This window comes from Equus przewalskii, chromosome 1, assembly GCF_037783145.1.
Source record: "Equus przewalskii isolate Varuska chromosome 1, EquPr2, whole genome shotgun sequence".
NCBI lineage: Eukaryota > Metazoa > Chordata > Mammalia > Perissodactyla > Equidae > Equus > Equus przewalskii.
In genome coordinates this window covers 6717335-6741594 of record NC_091831.1, presented here as the reverse complement: position 1 = coordinate 6741594, position 24260 = coordinate 6717335, and the positions used below count along the sequence as shown (strand labels likewise).

At 45.5% G+C, this 24260-nt stretch overlaps 1 protein-coding gene across 13 annotated transcripts in view; it reads right to left on the bottom strand.

The window, feature by feature from the left end:
- The window catches only part of C1H10orf90 (chromosome 1 C10orf90 homolog), a 212552-nt gene that overhangs the window by 60556 nt on the left and 127736 nt on the right, over positions 1 to 24260 (bottom strand). For 5 of the 13 annotated variants that reach the window (XM_070567428.1, XM_070566828.1, XM_070566910.1 and 2 more), the window contains 2 exons: positions 13277 to 13368; positions 4261 to 5389 (listed from right to left, as the gene is read on the bottom strand). In XM_070567428.1, the coding sequence (XP_070423529.1) occupies positions 4261 to 5389; positions 13277 to 13368 (1221 nt within the window). The other 8 variants (XM_070567115.1, XM_070566967.1, XM_070567046.1 and 5 more) reach the window with 8 other exon arrangements.

Below are 24260 nucleotides of genomic sequence, written 5' to 3'. Positions count from 1 at the left end.
TCACTTCCATCTCAGGGTTGGATTTCCAGAGAATCCAACACGCAACGTTGATAAACAGGGTAAAGTTTGTCTTGGAGGATGGATGATTCAGAGTCAGCAAATTACAGCCTGCAGGCCAAATCTGGCCCACTGCCTGTTTTTGTAAATAAAGTTTTATTGGAACATGGCCACACTTATTGATGTGTGAATTGTCTGTGGCTGCTTTTATTCTACAACAGCTGAGTTGAGTAGTTGCTATGGAGACCATCTGGCCCACAAAGCCTAACTTAATTACTATCTTGCCCTTTACAAAAAAATTGGTCGACCTCAGTTCTAGATCATTAAATAAAAATCACATTTGTAAAATAAGGGTTCTGCAAATGTCTTCTGGCCCCTCTAAGAAGTAGTCCTCAGGGGATTGGGGGAGCTGAATCTAACGAAGATTTCTCTGGTGGGCTTGACACATGTACATATAGTCTGTCATCTTCCCTTGATGGGTATAAGCGCTTTCTTCACTACCAATGCGTTAGACTACAGCACCAGAACACTAGCAGACACAGCGCTCAGTTGGTGATCTGGCAGAGATCCAGTGATTCCTCGCCAATGAATCCTGTCCAGCCATTCACATCTTGGGTCACTAGTGATACTGAACTCCCCTGGGGACTTCTTAGGCCAGTGCCACCAGAAGCCTGTGCACTGAGGGAGGCATTCAAAGATAGAGTCCACCATAGAACACCAACGTTTGGGGCAAATAGACTTGGGCAAACTGCGCATCAGTCTCTTCTCCAGAAGCGTCTAACAAAATCAGATGGTTTTGCTCCATCTACTTGGGTGTCTCAGGAGTAGAGGAAAGCTTCAGCTCTAGGTCATGAAGGCAAAATGAAACTGGCAATAAGTAATGTATTGAAGTCAACACTGTTCGAGGCATGAAATACCCAGTGAGGAGAGAACCATGCAGATCAATATGGTATATCCCATAGAACACCGCAAAGAATAAGATTTCAGGCTGAGAAGGATTTCTGAGCCAATAAATTTTAACTATATCAAATGACATGGCTTATTACACTTAATTAGAAATTAACTGTGTAGCTCACTCTCCCAATAGATTCTACCAGGGTAAGTGGCCACCAAATTCTGGTATTACTTCATATGTCCATGAGCGGTCTTCCAACATCACCTTTAATGATAGTGGAGATGGGGCCCACCATTGAGTCGATCCCCACCATCCTAACCGTTCTGGTTAGGGTTGTCACTGAGAAGGGCACAGCAGGAGCCACACACACAGGACTGTTCTCAGCTCTGGCACTTGGGCAAATCATGTAATCTCCAAGCCTCGTTTGTCTTATCTGCAAAACAGAGCCAAAGATTCTCTCTTTACAGAGTTGTTTGAATGACTCAAACTAATGGATACACCGATGTAGCCCAAGGCTTGGCATCTAGGATGTCCACACTGTATGTTGTGGTTGTTGATAAGATGATGATAATGATGACAATGACAATGATGATGAAATTTTTCCTTATAATAGGGGCAGGGATGCCCACCAGGCAGGTGCTAGCAGGGTGCTGACTAGTGGTGGAGATAAACATACAGGGACTGAGGAGACGAGCGAAGAGAGAACCAGTCCCTAAGACCTCAGCCCCTGAAAAGAGAACAAGTACCCGTGTCTGCTAGAACGCTCTGTCCCAGTAGACACGGCCCATCTGTCCTGCACAAAAGGTTTGTAAGTAATGTATCCCATTTTCCCTAATCTTGGCAATCTTTCTGAGAACGTGTCCTGGAGGCTCATTCAAGAATACGACTTACAGGACTTTCTGTCTGATGACCTAATGACTAGAGCTAAAATTGCCTTGCCTCCATTTGTAGCATCTCCCAGGCCGCACCTACCCTGCAGCTGGATGTCAGTAAGTCAGCAGTAAGGATGCTGCTCATGTGGTATTTTGGAATCTTTCAGATAAAAAAGAATCAGATTCAGTAACTATGAAGTCTGAAGACCACTAATAGCATGTGCAGCCACAGGAGGCTGTCAAGAAAGCCTCAGACAAGATTCCAGTTTCAGACAGGAAAATACAAACAGTTCCTTGGTGTTTTAATGAGCTCTGCCACTGTTGGAAAGTCCTTGCATTAAGGCTAAAAAGCTTTGTCAAGACTGAAGGTCAGCGAGCTCACCCTTGAAGTGTTGTGTAGATTACACTAGGACAGCCGGTGGTTGTAACAGTCCATGAGTTGTGCTTATAAATTTCAGGCAAGAATTCTATAGCGTGGACAAGAAGCGCTTTCTTGTCACCTGGGAAGAAATACACTCCATTGCAAATTAGTTTCCGAGTGAGAGAGCACGAAAGGACAGGGATATGTGTGTGTGTGAGTGTGCATTTGTACACATCTGAGGCAGGTGCTCAAAAAGGTGAGCCCGAGTTTCTACGGCTTTGAACTTCATGACTAAGGGACCCAGAGTCACAAAGAACCTCTCTCCCTCACAGGTTCCACCTCAGGTAAATACAGCAGGAATTTTTCCAAGATCAAGGGGACCTTCAAGAACACCCAATCCACCCCCTTCTTTAGTTACCCAGATGAGGAAACAGGCTCGGAGAGGCAGTGTGGCTTGTCCACATTCACTGAGCTAGAAAATAATAGATCAGCAACTCTGAAAAAGGCCATCTGGCCTCTGTGCATCTCTGTTTCCTGGAATGGTAGAATGTGATCACGTGACTTAGAGCTGCTCAACAGCTCCACCTGCGAATCTTTGGGCTATAGAGCTGTTCTGAGGGAAGCTGGCCCACGGGAAGTAGAATTAACTCATACCCTTTGCCTAAGAAAATCAGTTACAGGAGGAGACATGTCACAAAGACACGCTCAAAACTCTTCTGTGCATCAAAGCCAAAAACAAGTCGGGGAGGTTTTCTCTGCTCCTGCTCCCGAGATAAACGTTTGAGACTTGACTCTAGGGATTTTTAAAGACCCTCTAGTGGAAGTGCCATAAATCCAAATTATTATTTTACACCATGAGAAACGACATAAAGACAAGGATGTGCATTACAACAATGCAGCCCATATATTTCCGGAACCTTCATCTACGAGGAAAAGGAAGTGGTCGGCTGGAACAATTTCTTTAAATACTAAACTGAGGTCTGTCTTTGCAACACTGACAGCTGCTTACATTTTCCTTCTTGCAATAAGTCTACAAGACTCAGAGGCATTTCAATGGTCTAATCAATCTGAAAGCCGTGTCAAACTGCCTGAAAAATCTCTCAGCCTTCAATATATATATACTTGTTAAAATTAATTACATCATTTAACATTTCTACGCACATTATAGCTTTAAAATGTTTTACAGTCATTTTTATTAATTAATAAAGCTTTAATGGACAAAAACTGCACCGTAAAATTATTATGCATATGCTGCATTTTCAATTTTACTACTATTATCTTTAAATATTTCCCCCAAGTGGAAAGTCACTAATTCATAAACCAGAGTCTCTTGCAGAAAGTAAAGCTGAGAATCGGAAGTTCACACAGAGAAAGAAAGAAATCTGGCCTCTGGCTAAGATCTGCTTTCCCCACCTCAACTCCCAAGAAAGGGGAGGGGTGCCCGGGGCAGCTGACCTCCGGAACGCCGCCTGGTCCTGGAGTGGGGGAAATAGCCACAAATCCCGGCAGAGTCGCCTCAGAAAACAGCTCAAGAAACAGAAAGCTCCTGCTACTCTTCGGCACGGAGCATCCCCAGTTTCCCTCTTTTTGAAAATATCCTATAATTACTGTACACACACACTCTCACACACATAGACACTTCATTATGGAGATGTGTGGCGTAGGTTTCTAAGGCCAATCCATAAATATCAACCATCTGATTGAAAGGTAAAAGGTGAGCACTCTGGACAATTCCAGATATTCAGGTGTTCGGACCAGAGAGACGAAACACTCAGGAGTGGATGGTACTTTGTTATTGTCACCTGTTTTGGAATGACGCGGGCCTAAAGTGACCTCATTTGGGTGCTTGACTTTTCTACTTGTTACATATGGTCTGGAACTATTGTTGGAGACAAAACGTTGAGGGAAGGTCTTTCATAATCCACAAAACTCTCTTCTAAGAAACCTACCCAAACTAGACATCGTCACTTAGCTATCAACAGTCAGCTTTGAGGGAGCAGATAAAGCGACTCTACTGAGAATAGGTTGTGTAGAAGAAACTTGCCCCCTGTCCACCCTGGCAGGGCGTTTGTATCAATCACCTGACGGGGAGGTGTCCTCGCTGGCGGCCTTGCGAGATCAGGAGTTGCACTCACCTGTCCTGTAACTCCAGCCAGGAATGTGAATGGACAGCTGGTTGGTGTGACCGCTGGTGTGACAATGAGTTGCATGGTCCTCTCTCCCTTTTCTTACAGTGACCAGGTTAGTTCCCACATCTGTAAATTCTGTATTTTCCAACGGAGGGGAGCCACTCCAAGGACAAGTGCCAGTCCCCAAATGCACCTGTTCCAACGATACATTTTCCTTCAAGAAACTTTCTTGCAAACCTGGGTTCCAGCGCGGGCCTAGGAGGTTCTTGTTTCCCTCCGTGAGCTCCTGCTTCAGGGCGCTGCTTATTGGCTCTCTGTTAGCTGTGCCATCTACTCCATCTGGTGTCAATCTGTGTGAACTGCAATTTAGGTTGAGCGACAGGACCGACCTGTGCATTTTAGGACTGGTAAGATGAGGTTGCTCAATGGGGACAGAGAGGGGCCTGTCTAGATAGTAGATGGAATTCGGACACTGCTGAGACACCCTGAGGTGGACACAGGAGCTGAACACCAGTGGGCTCTTTCCCGATTGTGGGGTATCTGGAGAAAAACTGTTCTCTCTGTTGTCCCCGTTGGTGATCCAGTACTCGTGTCCCTCACACAGCTGTGTGTGGGCCTCAGGAAGCTTCAACCTCATCACAGAGCTGTTTCTGGAGAATTCCGTGCAGGCGAAAGGTCCATGATGCTGCAGTGGAGCGACACCACTGGCCAGAGCAGAGGGGTCCCTGAGCAGAGCATCCTGGGCTCTGCACTTGTTGCACATGGGGTCCTCTACAGCCTCCCACACCAGGGTGCTGGCTGGGGGGCCCACACGCCTGGCCGTGATGGTGATGGATGCAAATCCCTTTTGGGGGCCACCGCACAGCTTCTCCTCTTTGGGTGGCCGCTCTGACTCAGATCCTCGCTCCTCTGCTGGTGTCTGAATTCCTAATCTGCCAGGAAGGAAGGTGAACACCCTGCTGATGGTGACTCCACTGCGATTAGCCAAAGATTGCTTCATGGGACATGCTGGAGGCTGAGCGACTGCACACGGCGCGGGCAACGCAGCCCCATTTTCTTTTGATTTATTCTCATCAATCAGCTGTGAAATGACTATGGATGAAATCATTTTTGTGTTCTGTGATGCCAGAGCCTCCTGCAAATGGAAAAAGATGGCAATTATTCAAGCAGTCCATTGTAATGCAGGCAGTAAACTCTCTTTCAAGGGCCAACAGGCCTCCAGAGAACTCTGTTACTAACACTCAAGAGTTTCTCCTCCAAAGCCTTTTCCCCCACACCTGACACCACCTCCGAGCAGTTGGAAGGGGAAGAAACCCAGATCTGTTTGTGAGATGGTTATACATTCTGGAAACGTTCCTCTGACTAGGGAATTGGTTTTCTTTGCTGGGTGTCTACTCTTAGTTTATTTAATGGTGTTTGTGTCTGATGGGGATCGTCAATTTCAATCATGACCTCCACCAGGCCCGAGAACACCTGAACACAGGTTCACAGCCTCACCCGGGAGGGAAGATGAAATTCCAGAGGGGGGCTAGGACTGGGGGGCACAGGTTTATATGGGAGACGAGTCAGCGCTCTTCCATGGAAACAGCAAATGTGATTATGGGAGCCCCTCTCTGCCCTGGTCCCCAACTCCCTCGTGTAGCCCTCCACCTTCGCTGGTTTAAACCGGAATTCAGGGCTGCCCAGGCCTGGCAACATGGGGGGTCAAACTCCAGACAATGAAACAATGGCAAGCAAACACGCAAGCTTGACAACTGCTCAGACGAACACAATGACCAGGACAATCACGTATCACAATGGGGTGGGGAAGGGGTTTAGATCAGGACAGATGTAGTTTTGCTGCATTTCAATGCTCAGTTGCAAACCATGAGTTTTGACCAGCATAATGATCAAGGTGTTTCATGCTTCCTAACCAGCAGATCCTATGTCCTAACGGTAAATAGCTAGTGTGTTCAAAACAATGTGCTGTGATTTTTAATAAAGCGTCTAACCAGTCTGAGACCAGGAGAGTCTCTCCTGCCCTCATTTTGTTTGTATTACGTGTATGCATGAAGTACTGCAGGAAGCTACACAGAAGACTGAATATACCCAGCGTTAGTGAATGCTCGCGGTGTCTTGAGCCCCCATTTTGACGTTCGTCATTCCAAGTGCTTAAAATGAACGCTTGCATGGAACTGCACAGGATCCGAAATAATAGCGGTAACTGCAGCGCGCAGCTCCCACTGCTCATGTGTCCTCACTTTGGGAGCCTGATGGTATAATTGGTGCTCAACACTAAGCAGCAGTTCTCAAACTCCAAGGTGCCTGAGAATCACCTGGGCTGCTACACCTGCAGCTTTCCCAGGCTCCAGAGATTGATTCTATAGGTCTGTGAGTGGGTCCCAGGTGCCTATGTTTTAACCAACATCCCTGTGATTCTGATGGAGGTGATCCAGGGAACACACTTTGAGAAACACAGACAGAGTCATGGAGCTACTGGTCCTTTCAAGAGAGTGCTTTTGAGAGAGGAAGAGCCTGTGTGTGACGGGAGCACATTGTTCTCTTTTGCTAAGATGGGATAAGAAAGCAGGGGGGCATTTTTCTTTTCTTCAGAGCAGGATAGATATTTCTTTACTCAACTAATGAAACGCTCCCCTCCAGCTGGACTTCTGACGGGAGGACCAGCGCATGTGATCTTAGCACTTGAGGCTCGTGGCGTCCTAACTGTTAGACACGGGACGATGGTCAGCTTGTCTTTCTTGGTTTTTCCTTTTTTTCTTTGTTCATGGCAGTCTTTTTGGTCATGGTCAGATTTTAAACGTATGTGGGAAATTACAGACTCAAAAGAGATAGGTAAAGAAGAAGAAACGGATAGGAGGGTCATCTTAAAATTCATTTTTTAAAAATCAAAATATCATTGCTACCTTTTTCCAGATGGCCAGTTGGAGCCAGGCTCTGTTTGACACCTCCTCCTCCAAGGTGGGGCCTCTCTTCAGCGGTTCTCAGCCCCGGTTGCACCAGAGAGTCACCTGGGTGTTTGTAAAGACCTCAGTGTGTAGGCCTCACCCCTGAACAATGACATCAGAATCCCTGGGTGTGAGGCTCCGGCCTCAGTGTTTGTAAAGCTTCCAGTGTGATTCCAGTGGGTGGGCGCTACAAGAACCATTGGCGATGCTTCTGAGGCACCTCTCTCACCCTCCTTTCTCTACGTGGCGCTTTTCATGGCTGTAGTTTACCGATCAGAAAACTGAAGCGCACCTGGTGGCCAACCTAGACCATTTGACTTAGTATGCAGTCCCTCCCATTTTAGTTAAATTTAGTTCGTACAATCATCGTTCCTGTGTACCCTACAAAGTCCATGATCATACCCGGTAGGAACTCCTTTGACACTGGTGTTTGAAGAAAAAAATCAAATATCCATCTTGGAAAGTGTGCAGCATTGGTCTCACTTTATAGAGCAATGTTGCCCAAAGTTTGAGCCGGTGACTACCTCCATAAAAAACACCTATGGGAGAGTAAAAATGCAGATTTGTGGACCCCCCTCCCTCCCTAGACATAGGTGGAATCAGGATCTATGGGGATAAGGCCAAGAATTGGTATTTTTAGCCAGATGATGATTCTGCACAGATGTGGTGCAAAGGGTGTGGGGCTAGGACTTGGACCTCCTGGGGCCCATCCTGAGCCTGGGGCCCCCAGACTGGCCATAGGACCTCAGAGGCGGCCTTGGGTTCCACATCTGTAGAGCAAGGAGGAAACAGGAATTCTTGTGGGGACTCTGGCCTTCCTTGTATGCTGGTCTCCACCGTCAAGAGAGTACCCCAGACTTCTTGCTCAGGATGCCATGAAAACCTTGGCCTTGACATAAACAAGGGGTGTCAGAAACATGGGGGGGTGTTTCTAGGAATGAGTAAATGTCATCTCAGCCTGGAACGAGGACAGAAAAGACCCTGACTCTGGCAGTGTCAACCTGGCTCCACACCCGGGCTGAGACAGGCAGCCACGGCCAGGAGCCCAGGGCCTAACACGCTGGAGGGATGCATGCCCTGGGGGCTGCACAGGCACAGCGAGTGTCGCTGCAGGAGGTCCCAGAGGCCCAGAAGAACAGGATAAAGAATCAGCCGCCACTTCATTACCCTGAGCCTGACAAGTGTGGCTGTGCCTTTGATCCCCTCAGAAGCAATCAGATGAGGGAAGAGCAATAACGAATGACGTGAATTTGAACTTATTTCTGAAGCTCCGGAATCACTCAGTATGTCAGGGTGACACTGTGCCTGGGGGATAAATGCTGATGGAAGCCCATTTCCAGAGAAAAACCTATTTGCCTTCTCTACCTCACAGGGAAGTTTTGGAGATCAAAAACGATGTTGGACACAAAAGTGTCTCTCAAAATATGAACATGTTATGTAACCTGGGTTTGACTTTTCCTGTGATTTAGCAGAAATCAGTGGAGAGCTGATATAATCAAACCTATGGAGAAATGAGGGAGTATTTACCTCAAAGTTATACTATATTTCCGTGGAATTTATAATGAATGCATTTGAGTTTATTTGAATTGCATAAATGGGAATGACCCCATGACATGCCCAATACACTGAAATTTTGATGAGAATGTAAAATGAGTGTAACTATTTTAGATGCACATTCTGTTATGCATAACACAGAACCATGGACAGATCATTTAACTATTCACGCAGCACAGAAATATTTATTGAGCATCTACTGTGTGCCAGGCTCTGTGCTGGGAGCTGAGGAGTTAACAGGCTGGAGATAACATCAAGCAGGTAATCAAATTACCAGCACAGGGATTCTGAGGTCAAATCCTACTGTGTTTGTTCAGGTGTTTAAACTCAGCTTTGACAAAAGCCCCAACCAATCAACTGAGAGAAACGAACAAGGAAACGCTGCGCTCTTTGCTCATCAACATACATTATACACTTGTAGAGAAGTTCCATTGATCAAAATCCTATTTCCTCATTGAGATCCATTACATAATTAAGATAAGGTCCAACCTCTTAAAAATCACTATCAGTTTGCTAGGGCCGCCATAACAAAGTACCACAGCCTGCATGACCTAAGCAACAGATATTTTACTTTCTCGCAATTCTGGAGGCTGGAAGCCTGAAGAGCAAGGCATCAGCAGGGTTGGTTCCCTCTGAGTCTTCTCCCTGTGTCTTCACATTTTCTTCTTTCTGTGTCTGTGTCCTGGTCTCTTGTTACAAGGACACCTGTCACATTGGATTAGGGCCCACCCTAATGACCTCGTTTAACCTTAATTACCTCGTTAAAGACCCTGTCACTAAATACAGTCACATTCTGAAATACTAGGGGGTAGGACTTCAACATGTAAATTTGGAGGAGACGCAATTCAGTCCATAACAGACTACAATACACCACTCTGTGTCCAGTTCTTCTTCTCGGGCTGGGAAACCAAGAAAGAGACAAGACAGAGGGACTATTTGATATTCCTAAATCAGCCGACTACTTTTGAAACAGGGCTAATTTTCTTTAAAAAGTAATCACATCTTTTGCATCAAATATCTTCCCCAATCAAGATATTTCAGGGTGTCACTCCATCTGTTCTTTCTACTGGGTTAACTGAACATGGCTTTGAAAAAAGATATCTTTTATCTAAAATAAAATTAACTGATGTAAGATTTGATTTGAAGGGAAGAAAATAATCTTGTATTTAAAGTAGAGCGTTCAAGGTCAGAGAGAGTCCAAATGAATAGTTGAATTTTGTGTCTTGCTTTGGTAGTAAATCACCCATTTCCTGACCATCACTACAGAACACTCACATTTGTACATTTTTGATTTCTTTTAAATGTTTCAAACATGATTTTGTAGTACTGGTAACTGCATTCATAGTTTTATGCATTTTTATTGACTGTTTTTGAATTTATGCCTTAAGGCACATTATGAAGACGGGTATCATTTCATAAATTGAAGAAAGAAAGAGATAAGTTGTGGATGGACAGAGAAATCGGATCCTGAGCCTCTGGAGTGAGGATGCCTCCATTCCTGTAGCAATTTATCTCTCCAAAGGATAAGCATCTAATCCAATCTATAGCTTTGAGATCTATATTTTTCTCCATGAGGCAATTCTTCCCTTTCCCACACCTGTACAACAACTACATTTGCCAGGTGGACCCATCTCCCCACAGATACACTCTCCAGTTACCTCCACGTTCATGCAAACATGCTTATTCCCAGTTAGTTGATCTAGAATCATCACCACTAGGTAATCGGTCAACCTAGTGGCATTTCATCCTGAGTGTAAGACATTTTCAAATGTATGAGTAACTATGGTATGTAGCAATATGGAAAGATGGTTTTAAGACAAATGGAAAAAATCAGAGCTTTTCTCACTTTCCATCCTGAAACTCTTGTCTTTCCACACATTTACTAGAAACCAAAAGATTCAGCGCAACGTAATGTGCAACAGTGAAAAGCTGACAAGAATCGAAATGTTTTTTAAGAGGGGAATGGGCGAGTAAATCATGGCATATACAACAGCATCATATTCTGTAGAAATTAAAAATAAACATTACAAAGAACTTAAAAGATACGGGAAATTGCCTGTGATAGAATGTCATGTAATAAAAGAGAGCTATAAAAGTGGGTATATATTACAGTCTTATGTAAAAAGAATGCATGGGGAAAAGAGAAAGAAATACATATAAATATTTTCTCATTTACGTATTTCTGTATTTTATTAAGTGTCTGCCTGAATTGCCATTACTTTTGTTATCAGGAAAATTTAAACACTGTTTTTTTAAAGGAGAAAATTGTGTTCCATATTTCATCCCTTTTAAATAATCACCTGGCTGAAGAAGTGCCTGCATATCATTTCTATAGCTTCGATGAGTTCTGAAAGGAAAAGTGATCAATCCTGTGCAGGCTCTGGAGGAGAGGCAGAGATTTACGGCAGTTACACAGGAAGGGCATCTGCTTGGAGTGTTTCATCATCTTACAGCATCCTTATAACAAACACACAGGGACAGGCTTGAAAAGCTCGAGGTAGGAGGGAAATTTGAAACTCACCCTACTGCTGTGATCAAATGAGGCAACACAGATCGTTCCAAAGCAGATGTTTAGAAGGTGTGATTTGTGGGAGTTTAACTCAGTCACAGATAATGACCAAGTGTGAGTGTGTGTGTGTGAGTGTGTTACAGAGACCCAGCCACATGGCCCCAAAGATCTATATCACTAATGACCAACCTCGTTAATTTCAACATCAACAGGAAAATGCTGAAATTTGCCAGATCAATATGAAAAACAGGTAGGAAAGAACTTCAGTTGGTAACTTTTCTTAAAAAGAGTAGTAATCAACCTCATGTTTATCATCCCCTTCTCTTTTTTTTATTGTGGTAACATTGGTTTAAACATTATATAAATTTCAGGTGTACATCGTTATACATTTCGATTTCTGTGATTACGTCATGTTCACCACCCAAAGACTAATTACCATCCATCACCGCACACATGTGCCTAATCACACCTTTTGCCCTCCTCCCTCCTCCCTTCCCCTCTGGTAACCACCAATCCAGTCTCTGCTTCTATGTGTTTGTTTGTCCTTGTTTTTGTCTTCTACTTATGAGTGAGATCATATGGTATTTGACTTTCTCCCTCTGACTTCTTTCACTTAGCATAATACCCTCCAGGTCCATCCATGTTGTCACAAATGGCCAGATTTCATCATTTCTTAAGGCTGAGTAGTATTCCATTGTGTATATATACATCTTCTTTATCCACTCGTCCCTCGATGGGCACCTAGGTTGCTTCCATGTCTTGGCTATTGTGAATAATGCTATTATCCTCTTCTTAACTTGGCATCTCCTCCCAGGATGGCTCTCAATGACGCACTCCGCCTCCTGCTCATTTCCTTCCCTGCAACCTTGGGTTCCTGCTCCTGCTCCCACAGACGGAATTAATTATAGTCCTGCATCTTTACATCTTCAGATAGTGAGCTCGGTGCTTCCACATAGAAAGGGCTTTCAATATTGATGACTAAATCTCAGGACTTAGAATAGCATCCTTGCTCCATCGTGTGGGATTTCAGGCCTGGGGTCTCTGAGCTTTATTAAATGCAGAGCTGAATCAAAGAATAATACCTAAGACAAGCATTTTGGGGAGGAATGATTTTTTGCAGATAACCTTATTCCTCTAATCTGTTATGAGAGATTGATTCTTATAATTCCACTCTCTCCTAGAATTACAAAGGTTGGCAGCAGAATATCCATATGCGAAGGAGAACAGGTGCCTTGTAAACTGTAACACTTAAGACTGTTCTTTCAGGCAGGAAAGTCCATATTTTAAGTTCTCATAACTGGAGTGAGACCTCTTCTATGCCAGCCCTTTAGGGCAAGATAAGAACAGCAGCTCTGGAGCCAGGCAGCACGTGGACTGCGAGATTTGGGGCAAGTCAACTACTGGAGCTATCACAGCTTTAGTTTTTTCATCTGCAAAATAGGTACATTGACCATACCTCCCTCCCAGGATTGTGGGAAAGATGAAATGAGTCACTTACACAGAGCTTGGCATGTGTTACATTGGCAATATTAACCTCCGTGTGCAGAGTTCATGGTCCTCTAGAATCAGAAACATTTATAAGCATGACCTCTAATTTTCTTCCCTATTTGAGACCACTGACATTTTATGCAGCTATAACAACCTGTACCCGCTTGTTAGATTTCAAATTACCTCTTCTCCATCTTCGAAATGTTATATGGCATCATTCTCTCTCTCTCTCTCTCTCCCCCCCTAGCAGATTAATTTTGATTTAAAATTGAGATTCAATCACCGTACTCTCCTATGATACTGCAAATCCACAAATTGTTGCTGAAGATTATAAAAGAATAATTGCATATATACTGCATACTTTAATGTAACAAGTCTTAATCATTGATGGTTAGATTTTCTGCTGCATTAATTAATTTTTGACTAAACAAAATAAAATGCAAACACATCACAAGTAGGCCAACGATCATGTTTTATAATTGGCTGCATTTTGCTGACTACTCTAGAAGTTAGAAGCATATGTTACCTCAGTGAAGTCAGATTTCTTCTCTGGAACACCAGACTGGAGATTTTTAAGGGCAATTTGATCATTCGTACTGTACCGGTTGTCCCGTAATCCTAGGCAAAAGGAGATAATATTGCTACTTTTTAGTATACGAAAGGATAAAATGGAGTATATAACTACTATAAAATTTAATGTCACCTACTCGAGTATTATACTAGCCAATAGTGAATCCAGTCTCTTCTGACTCCTGATAAAACCTTGTACATTTCTTCCATTCCACCCCCCTCCATTTAGGCTCTCTGAGTTCACTGTTATTTAGTTTATTAGGCTGCAAGATTCTTTCTTCCACACAGCTGTCTGTTCCTAGACTCATAACAACTGAGTGAGTTTAGCCTTCTCAAATTCTCCCATGTCCTGAGTTCACACTCAGCAGGAGAGAATCACATCTATGGATTTCCCAATACCACTAGAGTTAAGAAAGGCTGGAATATAAGACCAGCCTTCATCCAACTTCTTAATGCAACCATTCTCGAAAGAGCAACGAGCGACTCAGACTCTGATAGTGAAACTACATTGGAAGGTCTGAGGATAATTTTGTGATAATATTGTGAGGATAAATCAGACACTGTGGATGGCCCTCCACATAAACAACTGGCACAATGATAGCCAAGAATATCATCAGGTCCAAGTGCACACAGCAGTGGACCAAGATGGTAGAACCTGGGTTCTGCTCCTGGCTCCACCATCAACCAGCTTGATAACGATGAACAAGTCTATGGAATCACTCTATGGAATTTCCTCATCCACCAAACCTCCCCTGCACGCCTCATGGAGCACCGGATAGAAGGAAAAAGCACTCTCAGATGCAAGCTAGCAGTATTATGACGTCTGCCTGGGTGTCTTATCGCTAATGCAGGAATGTAAATCAAACACAGAAGGTGGGGTAAAGACACCACCCAGACCAGGTAGTAATTTTGCCTCCACAATGCAGATATTCTGGGGAAAATGATTTTTCAAAAGGCTGCAAAGCATGGTTCCCCAACTGCTAGTGAAGGTGATGAGAAAGAAGAGATTTAAGAAAGCAGCTCTCTAATCCTGTGTTTATCAACTTGTGAGAAGGGTTTATTAAAAAATTTAGATATAGGGCTGGCCCCGTGGCCGAGTGGTTAAGTTCGCGCGCTCCGCTGCAGGCGGCCCAGTGTTTCGTTGGTTCGAATCCTGGGCACGGACATAGTACTGCTCATCAAACCACGCTGAGGCAGCGTCCCACATGCCACAACTAGAAGGACCCACAACGAAGAATATACAACTATGCACCGGGGGGTTTTGGGGAGAAAAAGGAAAAAATAAAATCTTAAAAAAAAAATTTAGATATAATTTAAAGTGCTTTACGGGGAAAATGATGCAATAGTATTTTCAAGTTTGGCCGGTTTGCAAAGGGGTGAGGACTTGGCTCAGGGGCCTACCGCTGACCCATCCAAAGCCTGTTCAGCTGTCATCTCATCCTTAGATGACAACAGAGCCCCCATCAGCTCTAACCCAGATGTGTGGCTGTCCCTCCATCTATGCCTGTTATTGAGTGACAGAGACAGTCATCCAAGATGATGTGCACAGATTACTTTCCGTGAAGTGCAAATATAAGACCTGAGAGATCTCATGGATTTCTGTGCTGAGTCGATGCATCATGATGAACTGACAATAAAGCTGATGAAGACAGAAATCTCCTGGCTCTCGTCATGTGGCATCATGGTTAAGAACTCTGGAGTCAGCACAGGCTTTGGGGCCAGACAGGCCTGAGTCTGCATCCCAGCTCTGCCCCAAGCTCACTCGTAGTAGGTAAGTTGCTCACCCTCTCTGAGTTTCTTCATCCATAAAATGCAGACAATAACAGCTCCTGCCCAGCCTTGCCAGCGATGCACTGGGGTGATGTATGTAAATTCGGGGGCCAGGGGTGGGGTGTGTCACCAGTTATGATTGTTAATGAGTAGGACCAAGTCAGCCTCCCCACAGATCCTGATGGCCACTATCACCATGGCATCAGAGGTCTCTGGAATCAGACCACAGAGTCCCAGGGTCTCCAGCTATATGTGTGGCTTTGGGCAAGTTACTCAGCATCCTTGGTTCCTTGCTGTGAAATGGAGATAATAAGAGTGCCTACTTCATAGGCTTCCCGAAAAAGATGAAGTGATCTCAGTAACTAGCCCTTAGCACGATGCCCAGAGCATAACAACACACAATAAACATTAGCTACGGGGTAGCACCGTCATCTCTAGCAGTGGGGATGGAGGCCGCCATGATCAGATAAGCAGGGGCTGTGCATGAGCGTCCTATCGCTGGTGCAAAACAAATGACCACAAACATACTCCCTCACAGCTCTGGAGGTCGGAAGTCTAATACAGGTCTCCCTGGGCTAACGTCAAAGTGTGGGCAGGGCTGCACTCCTTTGGAGGTTCCAGGGGAAAATCTCTTTCCTTGCCTTTCCAACTTCTAGGGGCTGCCCACATTCCTTGGCTCCTGGCCTCACTTCACTCCAACCTTTGCTTCTGTCATCACATCTCCACCTCTCTCTGACCCTTCTACCACTCTGTGATTAGATTAGGCCCACCAGATAAGCCAGGGTAATCTCCCCATCTCAAGCTTGTTAACTTGATCACATCTACAAAGTCCCTTTTGCCACAAAAGGTAATTTATTCTCCGGTTCTGGGGATTAAGACATGGACATATTTTGGGAGACCATTATTGTGCCCATCACAGACTATCTGGAGAGACTGAGGTAGACGTATTGAGTGGAACGTAGGGCCTTCAAAATAATGACTATAAAGTCAGTATAGAAACATGGGAAAGCACTTACAATGCAACGTTTATTGAAAGAAAGGAATCAAAAGCTTATGAACCACATGATTGCGACATGACATTTTTTTAAGTTTGTGGGAATCCACACAAACAGTAAAGTTGTAACTTAGAGTCATGAGCCTATTTTTGAGTGAAATTGAGGTATGACTAAAGCCAGGCATGAGGGTGCCCGATACATTAATGACCCCAAAAGACATCAGGAGGTGAGTTACCAGAATGTTCTAAGTATAGACTTTGGTAAAGAAAGATCCTGCTTCAAATCCATCCCTGCCACTAACCACTTGGGCAATTTAAGTAATTTTGGGCAAGTTACTTAAATTGTCAGAGTCTTATCTTCCCATGTGTCACAGGAAACATAAGACCTATCTCTTAGGTGGTTACAAGGAATAAAGAGATGATGAATATCAAGAACTTAGCAGAGTGCCTGGCATGTAGTGAGGAAACATCCCCTGTCCCTTTCCACCTGACCACATAACTGTCACCACTGATAGAGGCACCTACCGTTAAGTGACCCCCCGACTGGCATCACTGAGCAGGCAAAGCTGCTGGACATTTGGGGAGGTTAGCGAGAACCAGACTGATGGGAGTTTTGGCATGTCCCGGGAGCTGGGGTGGATCACTTTCACGGGAGGAGTGTTCATGACTCCAATACAGAAAACAGCAGAAACCAGGACAGCTTGCACCTGGCCTTGGTTTCCACAAGAGATCCTCGTGTAAGGACAGGAGGCGGCCAGGCTGGTCTGCTCCTTCCATCCACAGTGGGAGCTGGTCTGTCCCTGAACTCTCACAGGGGCAGGGGCTTGCCCCAGGGGCATTGGGTTAATTCCACTCTGCATCAAGAAATTGTCCTGATTAGAAGGAAACTGGCAGCGGGTGGGCAAGCCCTGAGCAGGACACATGCTAGACACGGCTTTGTCGCAGGAGTCCCACAGCCCAGGTCCAAATTCTACTTGTGTGGCTTTGCGTAGTTTCAGTAACCCCAGTTTCCCGCTCCGTGAAATTGGAAGCCGGCGCTGACTCTTTGTGCCCAGCCCTGTTCCCTTGCCGAGGGTCTGCCCCATCCCTCAGCCTCTGGGAGGGTAGCTGTCAGTGGCTCACAGCTTTGCTCTTCTCTGAGAATGGTCCTCTATGAGATTATGTACCTTTCTCCACATTGGACCACAGCCAATGGTGGCTTTTAGGGGTACAAAAGCCAGGGCAACTCTGTTATTGATGCTCCAGAGCATAAACTGAGGGCCAGACAGTCCCTGAGACCCCATCCTTGCTCGGCTTCTTCCCCTTCCCCATCAGGCCACTCTAACTCTCTCATGTTCTTTCCTGAAGAGCACTCCCCACACATGCCCCCCAATCCCTGCCTCAGGCTCTGCTTCTTGGAAACCCCACCTAAGACAGTGTCCCACCACACAGGACTGCTTAAGAGTGGGGGCTCTCAAAGTAGGGATCCCAGACCAGCGGCCTCAGTATCACAGGGGCACCTGTTAGAAACGCACATTCTCAGGGCCCACCTACTGACTCAGAACCTCTGGGGTGGGGCTCAGCCCTCTGTGCTTTAGCAAACCCTCCAGGACATTCGTCGCAGCCAAAGTCCAGCAACACTGTCGGTCTTAGACCAACAAGCTCCTCTACGGATGGTGCGTTTGAAGCCCTAGGAGGAAACCATAATGCTTTTGATTCAAAACCACCCCATGGCTTTTAGAAAACCACACCTAGGAGATCTAAATGGGGCTTTTTACCGATGGCTTCAGTTAGAATGAAGCCATCAAGAATGCCAGCATGCTTTTATTTTGAAATGAATTAAAAATGAGTCCAGTTAGCCACCCAGTCATTGCTGGTTTATGAATCAGCCATCTTTGGTGCCCAGTGCTCCGGTCCTCTGTGCCCCGGGAGTATGTCCGTGCACCAACACGTCTGAAGAGCTTTCTCCTCTGACACACTTGGAAGGATTGGATGTGCTTCTGTCTCCATCAGCCTGACCCACTTGTCCAAAGCCACCCCTCCCACTTTGAGCCCCTTCCCAGAGGCCATAAGCATCACGAGTGACATTAACTGAACACATCATGAGGGCCTGAGCCAGGCACTTCTGGAATCGAGATTTCCTCCCTGGAGGAAGGTGTGCTTCAGAAATGCAATGCAACTGAGCAGGAATTTAAGCAGCACTCAGGGTGCTGGAGGCCCTGGGCTGAAAGGCAAGGGCAGGTGAGATGCTCTCCCCTCCCACGACTCTAAGACGAAGTCACAGCTCTGCTATCCCTGGCCTCAGTAAGCCACAGAGAGAGCCCTGCCAGCCAAGGGTCCCAAGACAGGTTCGGCGGGGGAGGAATACTTCAACTGACCTTGCAGTATGGGGTGGACTTAGACAAAACTGGAAGCAGGGTAGGGAGAATGGGGTGTGGCCCAAGGAGAGGGAAAATGTAAAGGTGAAAACTGCATCAGCACAAAAGCAGCAGCTACAGCGTATCTGGAGACCAGCAAGTAGCACACTGGGTGAAGCGTAAGACACTGGCAAGGAATTGCACACAGTTCGCACGCGGCACCCGCCACTGCTTGAGTTGTCTCTACAAAAATAGCAGACAAGCAACATCATGTGTTGCCTAATGAATCAATCCGTCAAAGTCATGTGTAAACGACGAACACTCCAGCCCTTTGTAGTCTAGTAAGCTGCCTTGATTTCATATCTATACCATTCTCATCAGGGACACAGAAAGTACATTCAAATTCCCACTTCTTGGACTCCAAATGCCTTCCCTCACTTCTAGTCTTCTGGGAGTCAGGGTTTGCTCTGAATTTTACCAATACCCCTTTTTAATGTTTTAAAATAGACATTCTTCAGAGAGAACCACTTTTCAGATTGAAATTAATCATCTCCGTGAGATTTGACCCTTTTAACCACTCCATGCCTCTGGAAAATCTTTCCATCTTTGACTTCTGGAAGAACATGGTCTTCTCACTGTCTTCCTCCCTCCCAGCTACTGTGTTTTACTTTTTTGTGTGTGTTTCTCTCCTTGAATTCCCCTGTTCTCCCTCTGGGCCTTCTTATCAAATCCCAGACACACCATGGCCTCTGCCAATAGACCAATGCCAGGGCAGGACCCAGATCTCGTCTGTGGGCACCAGCCCTTAGAAACAGCTGGATCCAAGTCACCTCAAACTCAGCTTTTTCCAAAAGGGAACCAACCAACTCCCCTCAACTTGCTGCTGACTCCCCCTGCCTCCCTTCCTCTCCCTCCTTCTCCCTGCGTCTGTTATCTTGGTGAGCAACCACCATCTTCCCATCACCCACAATAGAAATCGAGGCATCCCCCTCCACACTCCTCCCTTTCCTCACCTCCAATGTCCAGCTGAAAGCCAAGGCCTGCTTTATCTTACGAAAAAGGCTCTGGTCTGTCCCATCAATTTAATCTTCTCTGTACTGTCTGGTCTCGGCAAGGTCACAATCAAGCTGGTAACCCACCAGCCTCATCTCCTGTCAGTTTCCCCCAAATCGTCCTGACATCACCAGTCTGTGACCTTGTAGGGGTCACAGGTTCCTTTGAAAACTCTAATGAAAGGGATACATTTCCCCCAAGAACAGGGCCTGGGAAACATACGTGTAAAAATCTGAGCACATGTGCACAGGCTCCTCGAGCTCAAGGAAACCAGAAGAGAAATCCTTAAAATAAGGCTGCGTCTACTTCCCAGATGTGGCATGCTTCAGTGTCTCTGTGTCTTTGATCTTGGGTGCCACCTTCTCAGTTTTCCTATTGGGCTAACTCCTCACCCTCTGAAACAGCTCAAGTTCACCTCCTCTTAGAGGGGCTTCTTGGTCTGCCCCTCCTCCACACGCCCTCCCACCTGTGTCGGTGCCTTTGTTCGCTTCCTGCGGCTGCCATAACAAATTACTGCAAACGAGGTGGCTTCAAGCAACAGAACTTTATTCTCTCATAGCTCTGGAGGCCAGAAGTCTGAAATCAAGGTGTTGGCAGGGCCACGCTCTCTCTGAAGAATCCAGGGGAGAATCCTTCCTTCCCTCTTCCTAGCTTCTGGTGGTTGCTGGTAAACCTTGGTTTTCCTTGGCTTATGGCAGCATAACTTGGATCTCTGCCCCCATCTTCACATGCCATCTCCCCTGTATCTCTGTGTCTCCAAATCTCTATCTGGACACCAGCCCTTGAATTTAAGGCCCACCCTACTCCAGTATGACCTCATCTTGACTACATCTGCAAAGACTCTACTTCCAAATAAGGTCACATTCACAGGTGTCAGGGGTTAGGACTTGAACATATCTTTTTGAGGAACACAATTCAACCCACAAGAGCGCCCTGACAGGCTGTAGCTATGTACGTCCTTACTACACTGTTCTGTGATTACGAGTCTGTCTCCCAAAGTTGACCAAGGTCTTTAGAGGACGTCCTAGTCACCGCCTTCCCCTCATGCCCAGCACAGTTGCTGGCCAACTAAAGACACTCGCTGAATGTTAACTGAATGAACAAATTATTTTATATTTTGATAAAAGTTATATCTATGAGAAAAAATCAGAACATACCTTCCTCAGACAGTTTGATCATATTCCACTGGCATTTCAAAGACATTTTACTCAGTTTCAAAGGTCTTTTAATGACAAGGATGTGTTTGGCTAAAGGAAAGAAAAATCAGCCACAGTTTACATCTGTAACTACTCTCGGAATGAGTCAGGCTCCCATCTTCCGCCCTGCGCTGAAGAACCTCCAAGGGATCTACCTGCGATGGAGACACCGGAATGTTTATGTGGCAACCGGGAGAGGGGGCGGGGAGCCCACCTCGGCGCCAGCCATTCCTCATGAGCAGGAACAGCAATCATCGCTTTGACGTTTATATCTGAGGCTTCTTTGACAAGTAAAGAAAGTTTGTGGACAACCATTATTTAAAAGTTTTCTGCAGAGCACTGTTAGATGTGAGACAAAGAACTATTTTATCTCCTGCCTCCAGACACACATTTCTCCTCTTTCTCCCCAACTCCTCAGTCCTTTATTTTTCACCTTGTTTTGATGGTGCGGTTCTCTTGCCAGACAGCTTTTTACTGTTTAGAAGGTTCTTGAGTTTTAAAATGCATTCAGATAACATCACAATGTTAATTTGTTTAACCTACTTGTAACATGTGTTAATTTTGGCAAACTGGTTTATCTAGAAAATCGGGCAATATGACAGTCTGTTTATCATGCAAGCTATTAACGAGAACGATTGGTTTTCATACAATTTAATAAAACACTTTTGACACTAAGCTATAATGAACATTGTTTTATAATTTATACCCAACCACATTTGAGGTAGCTTATAATTAACAACACAGATACAAACTGGTAAAACTGTGATAAAAGAAGCAAGTAATGAGCTGGAGAAATCACTGAACCAAAAAGCCTGTGCTAAAGAGAGCAGTGGCACAGAGGAATCACAACCTAAGGGTGAGTTTCCAACAGCCAAAGCCAAAGGGGGACGTGACAAATTGAGCAACTCACTGCCTTTCAAATGAAATACCCCATTCCATCGGGAGGGTGGTTTTATCCCCTGGGACAAGGCGTTGATAGCATGGGTTGTTCTAGAAATGGACAGCACCTTTGTAAACTGTTTCACAAACACGGGACCAATGTATATTTCACTGGATAATCCCAAGGTGCTTTGAGTCTGGTCAATGTCACTATTACATCATAATGGCTAAAATTCGTTGTGCACTCACTTTGAGACAGAGGCTGATACAAGTGCTTTCTCTAACACTCACAGTGGCCCTCTGAGGAGGGCATTAGTATTACCCCCATTGTACAGGGAGGAAGTAAGCCTCATTTAAGTAAGCTGCCAAGTGTCACCCGTCCACTAAGCCTCAAGCTTGCAATATTAATGATCACCGTACATGCGAAACAGGTGGAAATGGAGCAGAATCTGCAGGATCTGATAACATCTCCTCTGAAGCTCTCAAGCTGATGGGGCAGCCTGGGCTTTGGCAACAGGGCTGAGTGACACTTGGTGCTACCACCTGCTAGCCCTACAACCTTGGACGGGTCACATAACCTCCAAACCTCTGTCTGTTCCTCAGCAAAAGAGGCATACTGACATAAGCTTTGTAAGGCTAAGAACTATGACATGAAGTAAACAAAGGTTTTCACGAGCTCAGCATAGTGCCTGCCACAATGGGCCCTCGAAAAAATGAAATGTATTATTAGCCACAGTTTTACATACAATTTTCATCTTTCTCAGAAAATTACGATGTGTAATAAAGATGTTTTAAAAGCCTGTCAATTCATTTTGTAGCCTCCTGGGCTCTAGCTGACTTCCGAGACACCTGGAATCTGAAGCATCGTGCCTCTGGCCCCTGGTGTCCAGCGTGGCACCCCAGACCTGCCCTTCATGTGGCTGAAGTGGAGGTCTCCCTTGGAGGACAGCGTAAGACCACTAGGTGCAAGGACTGTGCAACCAAATATGAGCATGCCTGTGTGCAGCATCCTGTAAACCGCGATGCCCTGCTCACGTGTACGGCGTAGTGCCATCAGGCCATGACCTCGGTTCAGCAGACACTGACTGAGAATGTAACATATTGAGGACCTAAGTTAGGTGCTTGGGTAACAAAGTTGAAGACAGCCCAGGAGTCCCCATGTTGGAAGAGCTCAGAGCTCAGTGGGAGTATGAGACACACAATGAGACCTTTTTCAACACAACGTGGACTTGATCATTTCCTCTTACGGGCTGTCTTTTTCTTATTGTGGTAAAATACACGTAACATGAAATGTACCATCTTAACCATTTTGAAGTGTCCAGTTCAGTGGCATTAAGTTCATTCACAGTGTCGTGCAACCATCACCATCATCCTTCTCCATAACTTTTTTCGTCTTGTGAAACCGAAACTCTGCCTCCATTAAACAATAACCCCCTCTTCCCCGTCTCCAGCTCCTGTCACCCACCATTCTACTCTCTGTCTCTATGATTTTCAGTACACTAGGGACCTCAGATAAGAGGAGTCATACAGGGTTTGTCCTTTTGTGACTGACTTATTTCACTTAGCATAACGTCCTCAAGGTTCATCCATGTTGTGGCATGTGTCAGAATGTTCTTCCTTTTGAAGACTGAATAATATTGTATTGTATGAATAGACCCCATTTTGTTTATCCCTTCATCCATTGGTGGACACTGGGGTTGCCTGCACCTTTTGGCTTTTGTGAAGATGCTGCTTTGAACATAGGTGTGCAAATAACACTCTGAGTCCCTGCTTTCAATTCTTTCTGCAGGTTGTCTTCTGCCTTTCATTCTGTGTCCTGTCTTGGTCTAATTACCTAATATTTTCTTAGCAAACTCTAGAGTCCTTTATTGAGGGGTAGGAAGGACAAAGAGATAGACACATTATAGATAATTTTAGCAGTCATCTTAAAGGCATCTTTAAAAAATTATCCTTTCCTCCCTTCATACCCCCATGCAGTGGGGAGGGGGTTGGGAAGAGGGAGAGGGGGCAGTCTTGTTTTAAGTCCTTGACAGAGGTCGGCAGTTAAACACAGGTGGTCTCCATCATGTAACCCAAACACCTTGAACGCGGGCTTCAACATGAAAGGAAGAGAATGCATATCCCCTTTCAGGAAAGACTCCACAAGCTGAGAGGCAGCCCAGGTCAGAGAAAACCAGGGCATGGGCAGGAAGCAAGAGTTCTGCTGGGTTCCGGGGGTGCACAGCCTCCCTAAGCAGAGGGGCTGTGCTTGGGCAGCAAGAAAGAGCAGTGGGAGAGGTTGAAATGTGAGAATTTTTCCTTTCTTTTGGCCTCAAAAGGGACAGCAAGACATGGCAGGAAGAGTCCAGACAGGCAGCAAAGACTTTGGGCTCAGATGCGACCTGCCATCTCAGCTGTGACATTGAGAGGTCAGCTCGTCTCCGGGCTCAGCTTCCCCATCTGTGACATGAGGAGTGTGCAGGGGCCTGCATGGCCTCCAGGATGGCATCCAGCTCTGCCAGCGGCTCTTGTCCCACAATGTGTGGGCCTTGAGGTGTTGGGAACATTTGAGGGAGGGTGTGTGTGAGAGAGCGGCAGCTCCACTTTAGCTTGCTTCTTTCGTAAAGTGGAAAATGGCATCATTTGCATCATTATGCACTCTCTTCTTCAAGGAACATCAAGCTCACTGAACAAGAATCATTATTACCTTGTATTGAAAGTCAGGGAGTGGTT